Here is a 20,266-nt window from a genome sequence, read left to right on the forward strand (position 1 = left end):
CATGAAAATACAAGGAAAGCCCTTTCTACTTTAATGTAGCAGTGCAGTAAATACCCTCTGCGGCCATTCTGCATGAAGCTGCTGGTCACGTTGCAAGTAAGTTGCTGTGTCATCTTTCCTAAGCAGGAAGCTACAAGTCTCTTCTGTTAAAAAATAAATCAAGAAATGGCACAGTGAGGTACATGCAGATAAGAACTTGTAGAATCAGGAATATATTGTGCCGGGCCTTCTTACATGTCTGAGCTTGATTATTCCCAATAAAACGTCACAAGAGAATAAAACATTGCAAGCTTCCAGCGAATCACAAACAAGGAACCTGTATTTCTCCAGTCTTAAATATCCTTAGCTCTGAGCTGACCTTATTTCTGGGGTGTGCTCTAAACAAGAGCAAAACTTCCACATTTTCTGGTTCATAGAGGAGAAATAGAGAAGCAGTTGTATGATGGTTACAGCATCTGACCCACGGCATGCCGGCTGGATGAGCTGAGCAGAAGTGCTGAAGAGAGAAAAGAAATTAAAGGCTTAAATGACTTCTCTTTAGCAAAAGGGAACTGCTGCTACTTTTGGCACGTTGCAGCGGTCACACTCCCTGAACAAGGCAGAGTTCAAAGGCTTTAGCAAGACTCTTCTTCTTAGCGCGTATTTGTCTTTACCAAAGGTGTGCAGCCGATCGAAGGCAGTCACTAAGAGGCAAACCTACATTTTTTCATTTGTTTTGAGGAGTATCTTGGTGTACAGAATAGCTTCCTGAAATCAACACTTGCCCAGCTGCCACTGTGTGGGTGAGAGCTGCTGGTCCACGCCATCGATGGCGCGTGGCAGTAGTGGAAAGCAGCAGCTGGTTCGTGCTGGCACCTCAAGGAGCCTCAAGGAACACGGCCCAAGCACAGAATATGAGTTAGATGCCATGTTGCACAGCTCGGAAACCTCTGCAGACAGCATGTATGTGTATGTGTCTGTTCACATCCTACTTAAAGCAGTAGCTCAAATGGAGATCTGAGCTGAGGTCTGGAGGTTTGGGCTCTGGGTAGGTCCATCCACAAAGGACAAGCAGTATCATGCACGTGGTACATCCGTTGTCTCACTCGTGAGGGCACGGCATGTTCACCAGTGGCCAAAGGTAGTTGTTAGTTGTGATCCAGCAGGAGGGCTAGGCACCAGCAGTGAGGCTAGCCAAAAGCCAGGCAGCTGAGCGAGGCAATAGCCTAACACCATGTCAATGCCAGCAGGCTCATTTTTAATCCCGCTTTCTGTCTCAGTTTCCTTTGTCGCAGTGTTGTAGTTGACGACAGGAATCGCGTTGCAGCCTATGACCTTCTAGCAGATACAAAGATACATCTTAAGGCATCATCAATTAATTTTCTCCTGGTGAGTTTCCGTTTTCTTTTTCCTTTTGTAATACTTGTTCCCTGAGTGGGTAAAGAGAGATACTTTTCTCCCCATGTTCACATGCTGTACAGTAAAATGTGAAAAGATGTATATCAGATGCTTGAAGATGTTTCTTTATATATCCTCAGAGAATACTGAGGCAAACTTGATCAGTTTCAAAGATAAACAGAAATTTGCCTTTCTTGGCAAGTTGTTTTTTCCAGGTCTCTCTCGCTTTATTTCAGTTCCCCTCTCTCTTCTACATGTAAACTTTAAATGAGAAATCTTCTGGTAGCTTTTATACTCCTTTTTTTTTTCCTTATCTTTCACTTTTTTTAAAACCTCAAAACCCATGTGGGAGTTTTCTGGGTCCCTTACAAAATTCAGGTAATAAAGGCATTCATTTGTTGTATAGTTTAAATACTTTGAATAAAAAGCCTTCACTGCCCTCTTTTGGCCACACCAGGAATACATTTTTCTGGACACTGAATTTTCTTCTGTGTTGTTTTTGTTTTCCATTTCAGAAACACAAGGTGAGTTACACAGTTGGTTAAAATCTAGAGTTGAAACCCAGCTATAAACATAGAGTAGTTTTGCAGAACCACTAGGATTAACAACTGATACATGCTTTCTTCATTTCATGAGGCAGTGTTCAGTGTGAACAAATACCTTTTAAATTGTCTGTTAGCTCCCTGCAGCAATTGTGCTAACAACATCCATATCCAAAAGGCGTTGATATTTTTAGTCTGTATTTCCACATGTGGAAGTCTCTTGTGCTAAGAATCTCTGTAACTTTATTTCTAAATTCTAGTTTTCATTCTCTGAATAGCTTGTTGCATGATAAATTTCAATATTCTCCTGACATACAGAAAATATTTCCCTGTGTTAAATGTTAAATGCACAGCAAAAGATAGGAAGAAGGGGGAAAAGAGGAGCTTCTGGTATATGGACGCTAATCATGAAGTCAATGTCAGCAGCTCTGGAGTTCAAGACCCTTGTGTGATGCCCTGTCATGTAGACCAAAGAGGCAAAGGGGAACCACCCCCACTGCTGGGGTTCAGAAATCTGGTCTAAATAAAGGGGAATTTGGGTTCTTGAGGTCAGCTTTCAAGAGGGGCTCTGACAACTTGATAGTCTTTATCTGACATTGATGCGCGCGAGCTGTCTGAACCCAGACCATGTTTTGCACTAACTTTTTAGCCACTCATAAAGTGCAGTTCAAAGCTTCAGAGTCTACCCTTGTTTTGGTGTGATGGGTGGGAGCCCTCTGGGTCATTACATGCCGGACAGGCACAGTGTTTGCTGCCCAGGAAAAGAGAGTTCTAGCACTCTGCCTTCTAGCTTGTAAAGGGTTTCTAATCCCTTCTCACTACTGCTAAAACACAAGCTGAGCTCCCTTAGGACCTGCTTCTAAACTGAATCACTTCACACATTAATCAGTTCTCCCTATGCAATTTTTATTTATGTTAATACATGGTCTTAGCTATCTTACTGCTTATCAGGAATTTTCATCTCCTTTTCGAGTAGTTCATGCACAAGCTTTGTAACCTGCACTTACGTATTTTTTTAAGTGCAGGTAACATATTTTATTAGTGCAAACCGTTGTGTCTACCCACGAGTATTCCCTTATGTCTTCACCACCGTGGCTACAGCAGGACAACCACAGCTTCATTTGCTCATGTCTAGTTTTAGTTAAAAAAAAAAAAAGATAAAAATCATATGAGGTCTCGTTGGCTTTTAAAATGAGTTCTTGATCTATTGGGAGAAATCCTGGTGTCACATAAACTCACTCCTATGGACTTTGTGCGAGCAAGTGTTCGTGCCTGCATTTCAGAAGGTCCAGGAACTCCCCCAGGGTCCAAAAGTCTCTAATACCACAGATGAGTGCTTTTCCCTCCCACCTCTGTGCACTCCTTGCCTAGATTCTGACATCATGAGCTGGTCTTCTGTCATTCCCATTGCCACACATATACTTACTTTTTAATTTATTTAACTTTGAACAGCCAACGTTCCCCTGAGAAGGACAGAAAAATGCTATTCAACACTGAGGCATTCAGGTGCAGGCAGGTAAAGGGATCCAAAATCTTGTGGGAAGTCCATGATAGAACATGCTTTGGGCTCACGTCTCCTCATGCTCAAATTAGGTTTCATCTTTCCCATTCAGGACTGGCCCTGTTATTTACAATGTTAATTGTTAATTGTGCCTTGCGCTTATTTTTCAGCACAAGGTTTGTATTATATCAGCTGAAGAATTTTCTCCAGAATACGTGGATCCTAAAGTACAGTGCATAGCTGCTTACAGGAATACCCATGATGGAAGGTAACTGTCTTGGTTTTATCCTTTGTATTTTCTGAAGAAGACCTTGAAAGGCAGAATAAATGGGATTTTAATTCTTTTGAATGAGCCTTTGCTCAGTGACTTACAGGTGATTTGTAGGCCACTTTTGCAAAGTAGTATTTGCAAAAAAGCTGAAGTGTTAGTGTTAATCCAGACAGTCTTTGCGCAGGATTTTTGTTAATGCTAACTTCTTCCTGGCCTATCTGAACTACTGAGTGCTGATGTGTTAGAAAACACACATATTTCACACGCCATCCAGTTTGATAGGTGTCCAAGCTGGAGAAACGTTGCTGCTTCGGTGGCCTAAAATGCTTACCACTCCATCTGGAGTTTCATTCTGCACATTACTGCTTCAGCTGTTTCAAAATGGCTTTAATTTGTCATTAGGTAGGGGATGTGACTGCCCTTTCAGGCACAAATCCACCAGCTCAACTTGGTAGCATCAAACTACTCAACATGTAAACCCCAGCTTCACAAACAAGCCATTCCATTGTCCATCTCATCATGGGGCCCATATGGTAGGTGTGACCTCAGTATTCAACCCACACAGCAACGCCAGGTGATCCTTCTCCTCCATTATACTTATATAGGACCACTAATTAGAGCACTCATATATGGCTTGGTTGACCCAAAATGATGGCTCTTCTTGTGCTGCAAAGTTCTGAGCTTGAACTTTCACTTCCCAAGTGGTGTTCTGCAGAGCACTTTCTCCATCCTGATGAAGGTCTTCCCCTCACCATATGTTTTATTCTTTGGGCCAGAAAGGAACTATCACCACAGCTTCCAAATTAGGGAGCCCCACAGTTCAGTTCCTGTTGCACTCCCCAGGATGTCCCTCGTGATGCTACTCCTAAAGCTTTCTTCCTACTGATCGGGCAGTGGGAAGGGCCTGAAAGTAAAAGTAGATGTCATTTGCAGGCCTTCAGAGGCAGAAAGCGTTGGTGACTAGGTCTAATAGTTTTCCAGATGGTAGCTTCTAATATAATGGTTGAATTGAAATAGCAAGCAGAAAAATCTGGATAGTAAATTGAATAAAAGCATGTGACTGTACTTGGCTTCCAAGCATGCAGAGCATTGAATTGCAGCTTTAATTCTGCTGCTCAGAGTGTTGCAGCTGAGAGTAGTTTCTAAGACTGAAGATACTTGTCCCCACATCAAAGGTATTTCATATTCCTGCGCATTTATATTCTGAGTAAAATGGGGCAAAGAGGCTGGGTCAAAAACATGATTTAAAATAAAGCTAATGTACAAATTTATACCTTTTACTTTGGTTTTGTGTTTTGTTTTGGTTTGTTTTTTTTTTAATCTCTTGTTATATTTGCATAGTTTACCATATACTTATGTTCTGTTATTATGACCATTACCTGGCAGCATTTTTACTTTCCTGAAAGTATTTAGCGTTCATCAGGTTGAAAGATGCAGAGTCTTGGCTCAGTTTAACAGTATTATGCAGGATGCTGCACGTGATTTCCCACACAGGCCTGGCAAATACATCCCAAGCCTGGCCTTGAAACACACTTGCCATTCCAGTTCTGGGCCTGTCTTGAGCAAAGATTAATCATTGTCTGTTGACTACTTACAAGAAGTGAACAAATACTAGCAGGAAACCCCCCAAAACATTTTCTTCTGCAGTCTTGGAAAATACTTCTCTCAATCAAGTCCTTCAGAATTAAATATACCAAGGAAGAAGTAGTTAAACACAGCAGTGAACGAATGAGGATGCTTTCAAGGAGCACTGTTATTTATTTTGGCTCCAATTGTACAACTATTTGAGTGTATACTTAACTTCTAAGTACTTAAGTAATCCCATTGACTTCAGTGGGAAAACTTGCATGTTTAAAGCATGCACCTACATAAATATTTGTAGAACTGAAAATTCAGTATTAGTACAGATGCTGGTGAATGTAACTAACTGGATTCACTAAACTGTATTTAACTAGGGTTTTTTTAACACTCTTGGTTCCCTTGGGTTTCATCTTCTTTAGTAAACTCTTTCTGTTGACACACATCACGCTATTGAAATTTTGAGTGAATAAAATCAGTTAATGTACATTTTCACCCTTTGTAAGTTAAATCTGTACCTCTTGTTTTCATTTACTTTCTGATCATTTACATGGAATCCAAAGAGTAACAGTGGTTACTATTGCATTATTAATTTTAGTGTATTCCAATATGTTAACTTTTATGAGTTGTCTGCTTTTTCTTTCCTGATGCCGAAGGAATTCTCCTGGCCCCGAGAGTAATTAATATAATTCTGTGTTTAGTGCGACATGCATTCCCTCAGTGTATGAAACTCCATTGGCGGCTTTGGTTCTGGATGCATTCAAGGATGGGAAAATTTCTGAAGTACGGCAAAACATACTCTATGATCCACTGAGTGCCCGTTTACCTTCTGAGTCAGTTAATGGAGTCACCTTGACACCGTCACAGGTATCTCATATTTTGAAAATATTGTTTCCTTAGTCACAAAGTATGTTCTTAGTAAAGTTGAATACATGAAGCACTTTAAGAGAATCAAAACTGAGTGATGTGATATGATCAAAATGTTGTAGACTGAGTAAGCCACCAAGATAATACACAGAAAGGGAAACAAAAATGCCAGCTTATGAATAAACTAGGCAGTAATCTCAAAAACTGCAGAAGAGCATTAGATATGCGTGGCATGCAAAGAGATAGGAGCATGCAGTTGTAATGCCATACTTTGAAGAGATTGTTAACTTCCTGAGAGATGCGAAGCCCCCCTCTCTTTCATTGCAGGTAGGTAGCATAGAGCACAGCTCAGAAACCCAAGAATATCTCACGAAACAAAATGTATTATCAAAGCTGTTCTTGTTTCTGCAGAACCAGATTACCTTGAGTGGCAGAGTGCCCCGCTTGGGCAGATATGTATTTGTGGTACACTTTTATCAGCCAGTGCACCCAGGGTTCACCGTGCACGTGCGTGTGGATGCAGGACGCGTGTGGTCTGGTAAGCGTCTGAATTTGATCTAATCCCTTTTCTTTCTCAGCATTTTGGCACATGGAGCGTTTTTTTGGTGTTGTGGTTTTTTTGGTCTAGGTTTCTTCAATGCTTCATTCTGCCCTCATACCTCTGGCTGTCGGGATCAGGTGATTTCAGAAAACCAAATTGAGCTTGACGTGTCTGAATCCGAGGTCTCTGTTACAGTGGTGATACCTGATGGAAGAATGCTGGTTCTGGTACGTTTGTTGCATAAATGTACTCAGAAATGTTATTCTCAGTTTCACCATTAGAGATAGATGCAAAGATGAAAGCCAAAAGAAAGAATTTGTCTTTTAATGTTGTGTTTCAGATTGTTAGGATCTTGTGTACTGCTTCTGTTTAAAATAAAACTTGATCCTATACCATGTTTTTACTGTACACTGCTTCTAGCATCACAATTCTGGGGGGAAGACAAGAAGCAAATTTTCCTTTTTTCAGTTAAAATATTACAGGTTTTGAGAAAATCCAGAACGCATAATGAAGCAACATTTAAATATTTAAATGTCTTAGCTTGTATATTTTGCTTTTCTCTGAAATGTACAATTTAGCTTTCTTGTTGTTTTAAGGAAAATGTCTTAGTTGTTCCAGCAGACACCTACAGTTACAAAATTCTTGACAAAAAGACAGTGGACAAGTCATTTGATTTTATCAGCCAATGTGGAGGAAACAGTTTTTATATTGAGTAAGCATCGCTTTCTAAAAAACTGAACGTTGACAACAAGCTGGGAATTAATATTACTTTTACTCTGTATTAAAGACATACGTATAAAATCCCCATCATTGTGCTACATTAATATGCTTTTCATGGCTTGTGCTGGCCCATTAAATTTCCGTGAGTCATTTTCCTATGACTTTCTATTGTAAATGAAATGTAAAGGTAGAGCTTTATTGCTCAGAGTACAAAAGAGGAAAATCTATGTCATCTTTCTGTCTTTGGTATTTCCATCTTTGGTATTTGGTATTTTGCTTGGCACGTCTGAACTGATATGACTAATATATGCACTTCCTTTGGAAAAAAAAATCTCTTACCTGCATGTTCAAAGCTGTTCACCACTAATTTAATTAAAGTATATCCTTGCATGTGTACTGATGCCATCCTTATGTCAAAGAACTGTTTGAACGGCAGAACCCTAATTGACTGAACCACTGCAAAGCATGCTCGTAACAACTCCCAAGTGCCAGTACTTACATGATTTATATTTCAATTTAAATAGCCCGGAAGGATCATCGGCCTTCTGTAAGGACTCTGCAAGGTCACTAGTGGCTTTCTACAACAACGGAGCCCTGCCATGTAATTGCCATAGCGCAGGTGCCACGAGCCCTACTTGCAGCCCTCTGGGAGGACAGTGTATTTGCAGACCTCATGTCATCGGTCGTCAGTGCAGCCGATGCCAAACTGGATACTATGGATTCCCGTTCTGCAAGTGTAAGTACATGCTCGGACTCACTCAGCATCTGACCCGACCTTTTATTTAAGTCTCTGATTTTACTGGACAGGTACCGCAGCCTCACTTTTCTTTACAGGGCTTGATCCTGTGAGAGGCTGGTTGAACCCCTGTAGATTTGGCACAGCGTAGCTTTCAGTTTAAGGCAGAAGTAACCCCGTTCCCTTAAAGCACACCTAGTTCACCAAGAAGCGTGCTTTCACTTGTGTTGTCTGGTCAAGCTTACAGTTAAACTGGTTAAAATACATATTGACAGTCTTTCAGTCAAATAGATTTTTCTGCACTGACTCCTAAATTGTTTCCAAGTTGCTACTGTTGTAGCCCAGTTTACACCTTCAAGATTTTCCATAGATAATCAGAGACAGCATTCTTCATTCCTCATATTTTGATGTTATTCTTAATAACATCAACGGATTTATAGATTACACCAACAGTCCTCAGCTTTCTTCCCAGTATTATACTCGATGTTTATAAATGTTGCTTTGTAAAACTGGTGCCCTTAACACCAAAACTATTCATTGTTTAATCCTCGGTGGTTTTGGTAAGTGATAATAACGCCTGTGGTGAAGTTAAGTAACCGATCTGCGGAAAAGAGCAAGGGCATTAAAGCTACTCTTTGAAATTACCGTTACAGTCACATAGTTGGTTTCCATGATCCTGAGCTTAAAACTAGCGAAAGAGAGAAGAGGATCATGTCCTTTGTACATAAAGGGTGTGTGAGTTAGTTTCATATGCAAGTTCAATAAGAGTCGATCATTGTGAGTTGAGTTGTGATTGATTTGTAGAACATTTTCTTTGACCTAGTATGCAACTGTGGGCAGCGCCTTTGTGACGATGTGACTGGTAAATGCATATGCCCTCCGCGAACTGTGAAACCCAAGTGTGAAATATGTGAGAAACACTACTTCAGCTATCACCCTCTTGCTGGCTGCGAGAGCTGCAACTGTTCAGAAAGAGGAGTCGTTAATGCAGCAAGCCCAGAATGTGAAAAAACCAACGGGCAATGCAAGTAAGTTTGGGTTATGTGCGTTATAAACAACGCACAAGTGGTTTGCTTCACCAGTCTTTTTGAGTGTTTGGAGGGGGTGTGGGAAACTTTGATGATGGTGAACAGGGATTTAAGCAGTGCTTGGCGATGGTGAGGACTCAGCTGTTTCAGTGACACCTGCAATGTTTCAGTGCAGGTATCTATCTAATGGTGGGATTTGGGATTCCTGGGCTTGTGGTTTTTTTGCCAGTGGCGTGCCATGGCACTCATGGTAAGTCACCAAATCTCTGTCCAGCTCATATGACTTACGCAATTATCAACAGACCTCAGATCAGAGCTCCTGACTTCTGGACACATACATCATTTGTAATGGTGTCCATTATTTCCCAGATTCTTACGGCTTTGCAGTTGATCTTCCACAGTCTGATGTCTGGATTTAAGTCTAGTGATGCTTTTAAGTCCTGTAAAGCTTGAATGTTTGCAATGAATTTTGAGAGACTTTGATGATAGGTGCTGTGTGTATGGAAAATATGGTTCAGTTGGAGTCATAGATGATAATTGCCCTTAAAATTACGCCTTCTGTATGACTTACACTTATTTTTCTGTAACTCGGCATGCTGAGATGAGAATAAATTCTTTACTTTTATTCTGTTATTTACATCATCTAAAATAGGTGTAGCATACAGCCACAACCATGGGGAATGATCTTAAATTCAGCTGCTGTCATATTAGTATAGTTGAACGTTTCTATTATTTCCCTTGGGAGATTGAGTCCTTTAATAGGAAGTACAAATACTTGATAGCCAGTAGCTTGTGTAAGGCCAGGATTAGTTCAGTTTGATCGGTTTGGCTGTGTTATGGTCCTAAAAAAGAGAAATTTGTCCTTCTTGCTCTGCTATTAAGCCTGTAAATATGATGGAGAACATTTATTTTCAGTGGATGATCATATTATTTCCTGAATTTAAATTCTTTTCTTCAGTCTGTCCTTTCCATGTGAAGTGAATAATTGTCTTATCCCAAGAGCAAAATAGGAATATTCTGTAGCATATTCTCTATCTCCTGATGCCCTCTCAATCTGCTTAGTCTCTGCTTTCATTTTCACCATACAATACAAAATAAAATAAAAATAAATACTATGCAAAAATAAATCAAAATAATTTGGTCAAGTAAAATCTAATACTTCAAAGAAAGGGTTTAGCACATTTCTACTTGAGTAAAATCGAGGATAATTTTTGTGGAAATAGTCACATTTTCCTGTTTCAGTGAAAAGCTGTATTGCCTGAATACAATGGTGACATTTTTCATGCGAAGCCTAGTTGGAAATATCAAGGCAATGACAGCTTATAGGTAAAAAATTCTGGAGAAAAATTTGACATTAGCAAATACTTTTGGACTGACTGCTGAAGTATGTAGCTAACTACTACATTCTGATTAATACTTTTCCTTCTGTAGATTACATGAAGTTCAAAGTCCTCATCTAGCTCAAGTTATCTCTGGGGGGAGGGGGGGGGTAATGTGTTCAAAGAGACTCTGAGAAACCTCGCCCATTGTTTGGTGAATTGAGCAATTGCTTTCATATGTTACATGAAGTGCAGTCTACCTTGTCCGCATACTTTAACTGTTTATTTCCATTAAATTGCTGGTGTTAGTGCACATACGAATTTGGTGCTGAGAGCCACAGGAAAGACTCCACCAGCTTGCTGAGACTTTTAAAAATTATTTTATCACAACTAAAATGTAAAGGTGGTGGTGGTGGCAGACATTCTTTATCACTGGATCCTTACTCTCTTGAAACCTGCTTTGGGCTGGTACAGACAGTATATCGGCATAAACAGGAGGAAGAGGGATCATCAGACCTACATTTTCACTAGTTTTATCAGACTGTGCAAGTTTGTTGTGAAGGCAGGATGAAGTAGCTGCTGCCATGGAAAGATGTTCTCATCTCACGCCTTGTTCATAGTTTGTTGCTGATTTTCACATCTGCTGTACCTCACCTAAACAAATTCAAGGCATTCAGCCTTCACTGGGAGCAGAGTGGCTTTTATCCTTTGTGAACAGTTGTAGACTATCCCAAGCCTTGTGGCAGGTTGAAGTCCCTATAATTATTCAAATGCCTGGGTTTCTCCACCTTTTTGTTAGCAAGTGAGTGCCTTGAGTAATGCCCAGTAACGACCTCCAGTTGTAAAACCTCTTCCAGCTCCGATTACCTGTGTGCAACATCCATGTTTCACACCTTGGTGTGTAGAGAGAGTAGTTCTGCACTGCAAGCACTGAATAGCTGCAGAAGTCTAATTCTATTGTGAACATTTATCTCCTTCAAAATCAAATCCATTCCTGATCAATTCCATGACACCTCACCCTTCAAATCTAAGACCAATACTAACCTGCTGCTGTTTCTCTGTGGAAATCAGAAAGTTGTGTCATAGCCATGCAATCACTTCAAAGACCCACCTGCCTTTGGTTTTAATCTTCCTCGCTCCATTCCTGCCTCCCCTATTGACTCCCTCCTCTGTGTTTGTTGATACAGATGCAAACCAGGAATAAAAGGACGTCAGTGTGATCAGTGTGCTCCTGGTACTTATGGTTTCCCAAACTGCGTGCCGTGTAATTGTAACAGAGATGGAACAGAACCAGATGTTTGCGATCCCCGGACAGGAATTTGTCTCTGCAAGGTCGGATAAATCAAATTACTTCTGCATTCATAAGCATTGTTCACACATCAGTGACTATTTCCTATTTAATGGGGTGAATGAAGTGAGTTTATCATTAAGTTTTCAGTAAGAATTAAATGCAGCTGTACAAAACCATCACACCTTGCAGTATGTGCACAGATTATCATAGTAGCAGTTCAATGTCATTTTTTAAGGAGTTCAATATCTGACAGTTTTACAGGTGGTTTTAGGCTCTGCAGGATGTTACTGAGCTGCAGAGTAGATGTCTACTGATTCACTGAAGCAGTCTGTACTCTGCACAGATCCACTTTATGCATCTGCATCTCGACTTTTGGATGTTCACCAGGTCCTGTGCTTTTTTTAGCCATATTATGTCAGTTGACATTTCACCACATCATTATATCCAGGAAATCTTCTTTTGTTCTGATCTGCATAATTAAATGTGATAAATGTGAACTTTCACAAGTGACCTTTTATATTGTAAGTTTGGAAAAGCCAGCAGGAGGGTTTTGGCAGGGAAGTCACCAGCTGTCTCTGACTAAGATTTATTACTCAGTGATTTACTTTATAAACTGGAAAGACAGCTCATAACTAAGTCTCCAAGAAGCCAGTTTTATTTGCATGTGGAATATGGTGTATCCAGACATTCACACATTTTCATTCATGTTTCTGTACATTTAAATAAATATTCTTTCAGAAGATTTGTTGTATGTGCAGGAGGTTTTGGAGGCCTCACCAAACCCAAAAGAAAAGTGCTGAGATTTCTTTCAACTATGCCTTAACAGGAGAATGTTGAAGGTGCAGAATGTGATACTTGCCGACCAGGATCCTTTTACCTGGACCCTTCTAACCCCAGGGGATGCACTTCTTGCTTTTGTTTTGGAGCAACCAGCAACTGTCGCAGCACAAATCGTCGTAGAACCAAGGTGTGTCCGATAGGTTTTCTTCTCTGCTATCATGAACCTATGTTATTCTATGCAGTAAATGCCAGATTTCTTCCAAAATTGAAAATATATTTTTATTAGTTTCTAAGCCTTGTTAAGACTTAGGTATGGTGTGAAAGTACCTTTCAGCAGAAACGGCCCTATTCACCTGTTTGTTTACAAATCACTAGTTGGACTGAAGTTGAGCTGGCCTTCTGTTGCTTTATCTTCAGGCACTAATTCATCATTAAAAACAATGGTCTCCTTCAAGATGCTTTGATAAGCATGTGTCATTTTACATGTCTGTATCATAGATGCCTTTTGAAACCTAAGAAATGTGTGACAGATTCTACAGAGGTGGTAAAAATTGTCTTTCTTCCCTTCCTGTAAAAAAAGACATGACACGAAGCCTGAGAAAAGGAGGAGAAGACAGATTTTTAGTAGCATAAATGAATAGCAAGATGACTGAAGACTGAAAAATAGCAATGACTGCTTGAAACAATGCAAGAGAAAGAAAAGAGAGAAGCAGAGTCTTAGAATGATGGATGAGGAGTTTAGTTTAGGCTTAAACATAGACTAGATGCAATCCAGATTGTGTCCCTTTACTGGCAAAGGATGAAAATCTGGCCTCAGTGAAGTTAGTAGCAAATTTCCATTTGCTTTAGGAAAATTTCCTCTATTGATTACTTGTCCTCACCAAAGGCTGTTTTTGAAAACATGTCTATCTTTTCATTTTATTTCTCTGGCCAGCCAAGGGCAACCCCCCACAGAACTGTGCTGGTACACATGCATTATGATTTCTTTCCCCAGCATAAAGATAAATAGCAGGATGTGTGGCCCTTCATGAAACAACAGCCATGATCATAAAACGTGCATTAAAGATCCAGAATATTAGGCTACATTGACTGCCTCTACAAAATGTCCCACCATATCCCCTCCCTCCCACTTAACCTGTCACAACAGGTCCGCACTCTGTCTTTTAGGTTCATGACGTTGATTTGATTTTGGCATGGACTTAAAAAAGGCACATCCAAATTATATCCTTGGGTTTGTGTACACAATTCCTAGTCACCTCCAGAAAGATTATGTCGTCATGTGACTGAAGATAGAATTTAGTTTGCAGGTGGCAAACCAAATTCCTCCATCCCGAGTAGCTTTGGCACATCTGTCCCACTTATGCTCTTTTGAGGTCCTTGCAACATCCATCACACAGAGACTTTAGGCTGGCTCTGGAGGGGTTGAATTTCATGCTAAGGGAACTATAGAGGCTAAACAATTTCTCCTTATTTCTTGGTGATGGTAAAGTTTAATAAAGGATGAGACAAGCTTTTATTTCCTTTATGTTTTTTTATTAGTTTGTGGACATGAGGAACTGGCGCTTGGAGGCAGTGGATGAAAATATTGACATTCCAGTCACTTTCAATCCAGTCAGTAATAGTGTAGTGGCTGATGTTCAAGAATTGCCTGCTTCAGTGCATAGTTTGTACTGGAAAGCACCACCGTCTTACCTGGGAGAGAAGGTAAATGACACTTAACTCATCGGTTTTAATAACGTATTCATTTTTTGCCAACATCATTGATAAAGAGTCTCATTGTTTTTCTCAGATACGTTTCTCTCTCTTCCCTCACGAGATTCTTATCTCTCTTACCTGTCATGCCAGGAATTACAACATTCTGCTTCTGAGTACAGTGTTAAAATTATAACCAATAACAGAGTTAATCACTTTGCTTGCTGCCAGGGAGGTCTTTATGTGAGCAGCACGGTCAGGAGCTGGTACCTTCGGCCCCTTTTCTGAAACCCAGAACACGTGGAGCCCAAGTATCCTTTAGTATTTGTGCCCAAGTATCCTTTAGACTTCCTAGAATATCTCCTGGGCAGATTTCCAAAAGAATAAAAGGTGATTACGGGCTTAGTGGCACGCAAAAACCCCCAACCTTTTGCTTTCGATATGTTTCTTGGGAAGAGCAACACCTAGTTTTCTAACCTTTGTGTTCTTTTAACTACTTGCTGCTCTTTCTACTGATGCATGGCAGCAGTCTTTTGCTCACGGCTAATACCTACCAGCATTTCAGCCTGGGGACACACTGACCAGGGAGGGGTTTGCTAGTGGTGGCTTGCAGGCCCAGAGCCCCAGGTTCTCCCTGTCTGGAACTATGGCAGTGTTGATAGTTGCTGGCCAGTTGTAGGACACCCAGGCTTTTCAGATGCAATCCTACTGTCACACAAGCGAAAACAAATGAGATGATAGACACTGCGGCATTAAAGATGGTACAATTTTTGAAGTTCCTCTTAGCCCTGATTTGAAAGTCTAGAGCAATATTTTTCATCCTCCTCTCCTATGCTCAGAGGTAAAGATCTTTCAGTTGAACAGCACATTTAGTTACGGTACATTTTGTTTATGTTATAGAGGTTCTTGTTTCAATGTCTACAAATGATTTTTCAAAGAAATTTCATGTTAAAGCATACGTTGTCTACTACAGTGTTAAACCAAAAGGACTTTTGTTGTTCCCATAACAAAATAACCCTTTTTAAACACAGCTATTAAGAACAGTGCTATGAGGTTTATGTAGCATGTCACAGTATCTAACTAGGCATGCCATGACTTGCTTTTATGTACGGTGACAACACTGTAAATAAAATAGTTCTATTTTTGGACCTGCTTTTACTGTACACTGTGTGTAAGTGTATACTTTAGCACAGGCAATGCTGCAGTAGTGAAAGTCCCCCCAAAAATACTATCTTGCTGCTAAGTCTACAGGCTTATAAATTTACCAATTATTCACATTATTGTAGTCTGAAAATGTCAGGGTTTGGTCTACTCTACTTGGTCTACCTCTGTCTTGGTTTTGGTCTACCTCTACTTCCAGTGGTCTACCTCTACTTCTAGTGGTAGCACCTGTTTCAGAAAATGTGAACAAGATCCCTCCAGACATTTTTAAATATGATGAGGGTATAAGTCCTGTTTTCCATTATCTTAAACCTTTTAACTAGTTCCACTGGAACATTCTTATTTAGCGGAGTATATTTTCTTTCCTCTCTCTGTCTTTTGTTTGTAAAGTTAAAATGGAATCAAATGTAAAATCTATAGCAGTGCAGAAACTAACAATCATTGAGAAATTCAGATTGCATCGTCCCCTTGCTCTTTTTTTTATTTTAACATGCTGTTTAATGGACCACTCTTAATGTTAGAAAATAAATACTGTACATATAGAATACAGAGGGTAGTTTCTAATACCAATATTTTCCAGTTAAAAAAAATCCATTAAAAAAGCAGTAACATAACAGCCTGTCATATGGTGTGGTCCTAAAATGTGTGTCAAACAGGAATTTTGTTCTAATCTGAATTTTCTTACATTTTTGGAAAAAAAAATGTTTATACAGGGTTGTTTTGATTGTGTTGGCAAAATATGGCCAATGTTCCAAATGATGCTTTTGAAAATGCAGTTGGCTAAAGATAATAGCATTAATTACAGCCCTGTGATCCAAGGAACAACTTTACTACGGAGATGTCTGTGTTTTGTTTGTAATTCATCAAGGGGTAGATCGAAGGCTGCTGCTTACCTGCAGAACACCAAAACCTGACAAGGCCGTTCTTCCTCTCAAGTCAAAACCAAACATAAGCTATAAGGGCAAACAGCAAGGGGTGCAAAACAAAGTAGTACATCTGTGGCAAAACACCTGATTTCATGTAGTACCCACAAACCTTCCTTCCAGGCTCTTCTTGGAACAAAAATTGTCTAGGCTGTGCCTGGAGCTTCCTCTCCTCTCAATATGTTTTGATCTGAGTCACTGGTACACAACCCAGGGAAGCTGTTTGTCAGACGATTCAAACAGACTCGCCTACGTCTTTGTTCTGGGCAGCAGCGTGTGTATTTGGTTGGGTTTGAGGCCGCCTGTGGTCATCTGTGGTTGAGCCAAAAGAAGTGTGGTTTCAGCTCAACCTACAGCGACAGTCTATTTAGAACAGAGCTGATACCAGCGGGTACCAGTCGAAGTCCTGTCCTCCAGAAGGTGGAGCAAACGTTTCCTGATTAGATTCATGTTTGTAGTAAGTTTGGAAAATTCTGGCCTATGAAAGCCACCCTTAAACATGCTTAGTCTGATGTCTCATTTTTATCCATGGCTGTTCAGGGGATTCACTACCACTGTCACTGTCAGTCTGACATCTGCTCTTGATGAACCAAATCTGTTCTGTAGGGTCAGGGGAAGAACATGTTCATATGAACATGGGATTTCTCCATGACAGATGGCATGATCCCAGGTATGGAAAAAAAAAAGAAAGCCCAATGCAGGTAACCTTCCAGAGAACAGTAACTGCTCACAAAATGATGTCAGATATACAAAGTAAACAAAATAGAAAGTAATTTCTTCCAGGCAAAACATATTTTCATATTTTGTGTAAAGAACAAAGAGTAAATATATTATTTGCAGTGCTGGAAGATGGGGTGAACTTGAATACAAAGTTATATCAATATCAAGCAATAGTGTAGTAAAGCGTCTCTGGTCTTGTTCATTTTGTTACAGCTTTCTTCATATGGTGGCTTCCTAAGTTACCAAGTGAAATCTTTTGGCTTACCTAGTGAGGGCATGGTTCTTCTGGATAAGAGACCTGATATACAACTAATGGTAAGTTTTGAAATATTTTTTCTTTCAAGCAATATCAATACCGTGATTTTTTTCTGTTACCTGACAACTATGGCAAATTTTGCTCCTATAGTGTGCTTAACATTCATAGCAACTTGCTACGTTTCTATAGAAGTAAGTTTTACTGCATTTTGCTCAAAGCCATTAACACACTTATCTCCATTGCCAAAGTAACATATTATTAAGCATAACTGACCTGAGAGCAAATAAAAAGATAAAACAGGATTTTCTCAGTAAAATGCACCTGTCGAAAAAAAACCTAATTATTGCCTTGCACACTTGTCAACAAGTATGGCCTCGACTCTGTAAAATATGCCCTGGATTCCATGTGTAATTAATCTCATTTTTCTTCAGCATAAAAATTAAAAAAAATAAACTTAATTATAAGGCTTCAAGGGACTGAAGTAAAGGTTAACACTTGAGGGCCAAAATTGAATTCTTTTACTGTTTGTTGAAATTCCCAAGGGGATGGTTTTGTTTCTTCAGACCATCAGAAATACTAATTCAGTATTCTAGGATTCTTATTGAGAAACATGCCTCGTAAAGTACTACAAGTAGTATCCAAAGTTGTTTGTGCACCAGGATGCACAGGAGAATGTTTGAAAATGCAAAAACTTTTTTACTCAAAAGTAATAACTAATTCCTGTGGAAATTGGTCAGCATTAAATTCTCTGTGTTTTATTTGAAAGCAAGGTTGTTAATAGGCAAAAGCAGTGAAAATCCTGCTGACACTAGAACACAGTGCTTGCTGTACCACTTCACGGACAAAATGACATACAGTTTTCCTAGGATTCACTTAGTTTTTATCCTCCAAAGAACAGGATTAATGTGCTTCACCAAATTTTATTGCATCTGAACATTTTACCATAAAAAGTAGTGAAACGGCAATGTTATATCCTTATTCTCACACAGGGCCAGCAAATGAAAGTTGTTTATATGGATCCCAACAACCCACTGCCTGACCGTCAATATTATGGCCGTGTGCAGCTAGTTGAGGTAAGTGACACACAAAAAATGTGCAGGCAATATGTGCAGAAATACCGAATACTTGATAATATTAATGAATATAAGCTTAAATACTGTAGACGTCAAATATAAACAACTTTTCCTGTCTCTTTTTACTGCCACATTGAACCTAGGTTCTGGTTCATTACACCTAATTTTAGCACCTCTAAGTTAGGCATCTTGTCCAATTTAGCCCTCCAGGGGTAGTGGAGTAATACTGAATCAGTCATCAATGCCAGATGATTCATGGCAGCCCCAGACTGTACTCAATAGGGATGGAATGAACTGTTATCTGCTTTCCTCGGTGTCTAGCTACCTAGTTTAGAATGCCTGTCCAACATTCATGTTAGGAAGTTCCATCTTAACATGAGGAGGGACTTCTTTGAGGGTGGCAGAGCACTGGAACAGGCTGCCCAGAGAGGTGGTGGAGTCTCTGACTCTGGAGACATTCAAAACCCACCTGGACGCCGTTCTGTGCAACCTGCTGTAGGTGACCCTGCTCTGTCAGGGGGGTTGGACTAGATGACCTCCAGAGGTCCCTTGCAACCCTGACCATTCTGTGATTCAAGCAGGTGAATTTAGCAGGGGATTATTCCTACCTTAAATCTGTGCTCAGAAGGTCAAACAGGGTTATTCATTTCTATCTCATATATAGGCAAAAAAGATGTTTCTTCAAGCCAGTTTCCATTTTCAGTAATGCTGTGTCTGTTAGCAGCAAGAAAGCATGCAAAGGCAGCCCTCAAAGACTGGATTTCTAGGATTTCACTTACTTTTAAAAATAAAAGCATTTTCTTCCACCCTTTTATGATTTGGTGGGTGATACCTCAAAGCAATTTGGATGACTGAAGAACAACCTATATGCTTCTTCACTTTTCGATACCTCAGAGCCACATGTACCATGCAAAGTAAAGGGTACATCCCTTTTTATGCTCATTATTCTTTTTTCCACCTATCCTGTGTTTACGCTCATTATATTTATTTTCCTGACCTCTATTTCGCCCCGCACCAGTTGGCACTATAGGGGTCTGTTCCATGGGGGTTTTCTCCCTTTTTCTGTCATCCTGTCTTCTTTGCAGATACTCTTTTTTTTAAGAAGGTGCAGGGCTGTGCTCATTTGGTACCCTTAATGTGCAGGGGAACTTCAGGCACGCCGGCAGCAATAACCTTGTATCCAGAGAAGAACTGATGATAATCCTGTCTAGACTCGATGGCTTATGCATCAGAGGCCTTTACTTCACGGAGACTCAGCGACTATCCCTTGGAGAGGTTGGGCTGGAAGAAGCCACCAGCGCAGGAAGCGGCAGCGTTGCACACAGTGTGGAGATGTGCTCCTGCCCTCCGGAGTACGCTGGTGACTCATGTCAGGTAGGAAGCGTTTGCCTCCATACTGTGCCATTATCTTCTGTCTTGCCTACAGCTATACATACTGCTTCAGTCAGAGGAACAGGCTAGTTATTAAAGTAATTAAACGTACTTCTTGTAAGCACGTGCACTTCCAATGGCTCAAATACTTTCACTGTCTAAGAAGCACTGTAGGGTTATTCAACTCATGACTGCTTTTGTGGAACTGTTAATGACATTTTACATGTGTAAGGCACTATAATGAGGGATCCTTCTGTGATGCCCTATTAGAGGCTGAATAATCTCAGTTGATACTTTCATGGAGAGGTCAGAGTTGACTTGATCACAGTCTGTGAGACCCTACATGTGGACAAGTTTCCTTATTTTATCAGGGAAATGTGTGACAAGGTCCAAGGGAAGTAACCTGAACCTAGATTAATTCTGGTATCTTTCCTATTTTCATGGAGTGACTAACACTTTTCCTATTTTTATAGGAAATTATTTGAAAGCTGAAGTTAAAATATTTGAAAAAAATATTTG

At 40.1% G+C, this 20,266-nt stretch overlaps 1 protein-coding gene across 1 annotated transcript in view; it reads left to right on the plus strand.

Moving 5' to 3' along the window:
• LAMA3 (laminin, alpha 3) overlaps window positions 1–20,266 on the plus strand; it is a 121,269-nt gene that overhangs the window by 58,263 nt on the left and 42,740 nt on the right. The window contains exons 25-38 of the mRNA XM_009886658.1: window positions 1,260–1,368; window positions 3,591–3,688; window positions 5,971–6,136; window positions 6,548–6,674; window positions 6,765–6,904; window positions 7,274–7,389; window positions 7,922–8,133; window positions 8,957–9,161; window positions 11,668–11,812; window positions 12,598–12,738; window positions 14,091–14,255; window positions 17,261–17,362; window positions 18,293–18,376; window positions 19,520–19,750. Coding sequence (XP_009884960.1) covers window positions 1,260–1,368; window positions 3,591–3,688; window positions 5,971–6,136; window positions 6,548–6,674; window positions 6,765–6,904; window positions 7,274–7,389; window positions 7,922–8,133; window positions 8,957–9,161; window positions 11,668–11,812; window positions 12,598–12,738; window positions 14,091–14,255; window positions 17,261–17,362; window positions 18,293–18,376; window positions 19,520–19,750 — 2,041 coding nt within the window. The remainder of the gene's footprint in view (window positions 1–1,259; window positions 1,369–3,590; window positions 3,689–5,970; window positions 6,137–6,547; window positions 6,675–6,764; window positions 6,905–7,273; window positions 7,390–7,921; window positions 8,134–8,956; window positions 9,162–11,667; window positions 11,813–12,597; window positions 12,739–14,090; window positions 14,256–17,260; window positions 17,363–18,292; window positions 18,377–19,519; window positions 19,751–20,266) is intronic.

This window comes from Charadrius vociferus, unplaced genomic scaffold (assembly GCF_000708025.1).
Source record: "Charadrius vociferus isolate BGI_N301 unplaced genomic scaffold, ASM70802v2 scaffold45, whole genome shotgun sequence".
NCBI lineage: Eukaryota > Metazoa > Chordata > Aves > Charadriiformes > Charadriidae > Charadrius > Charadrius vociferus.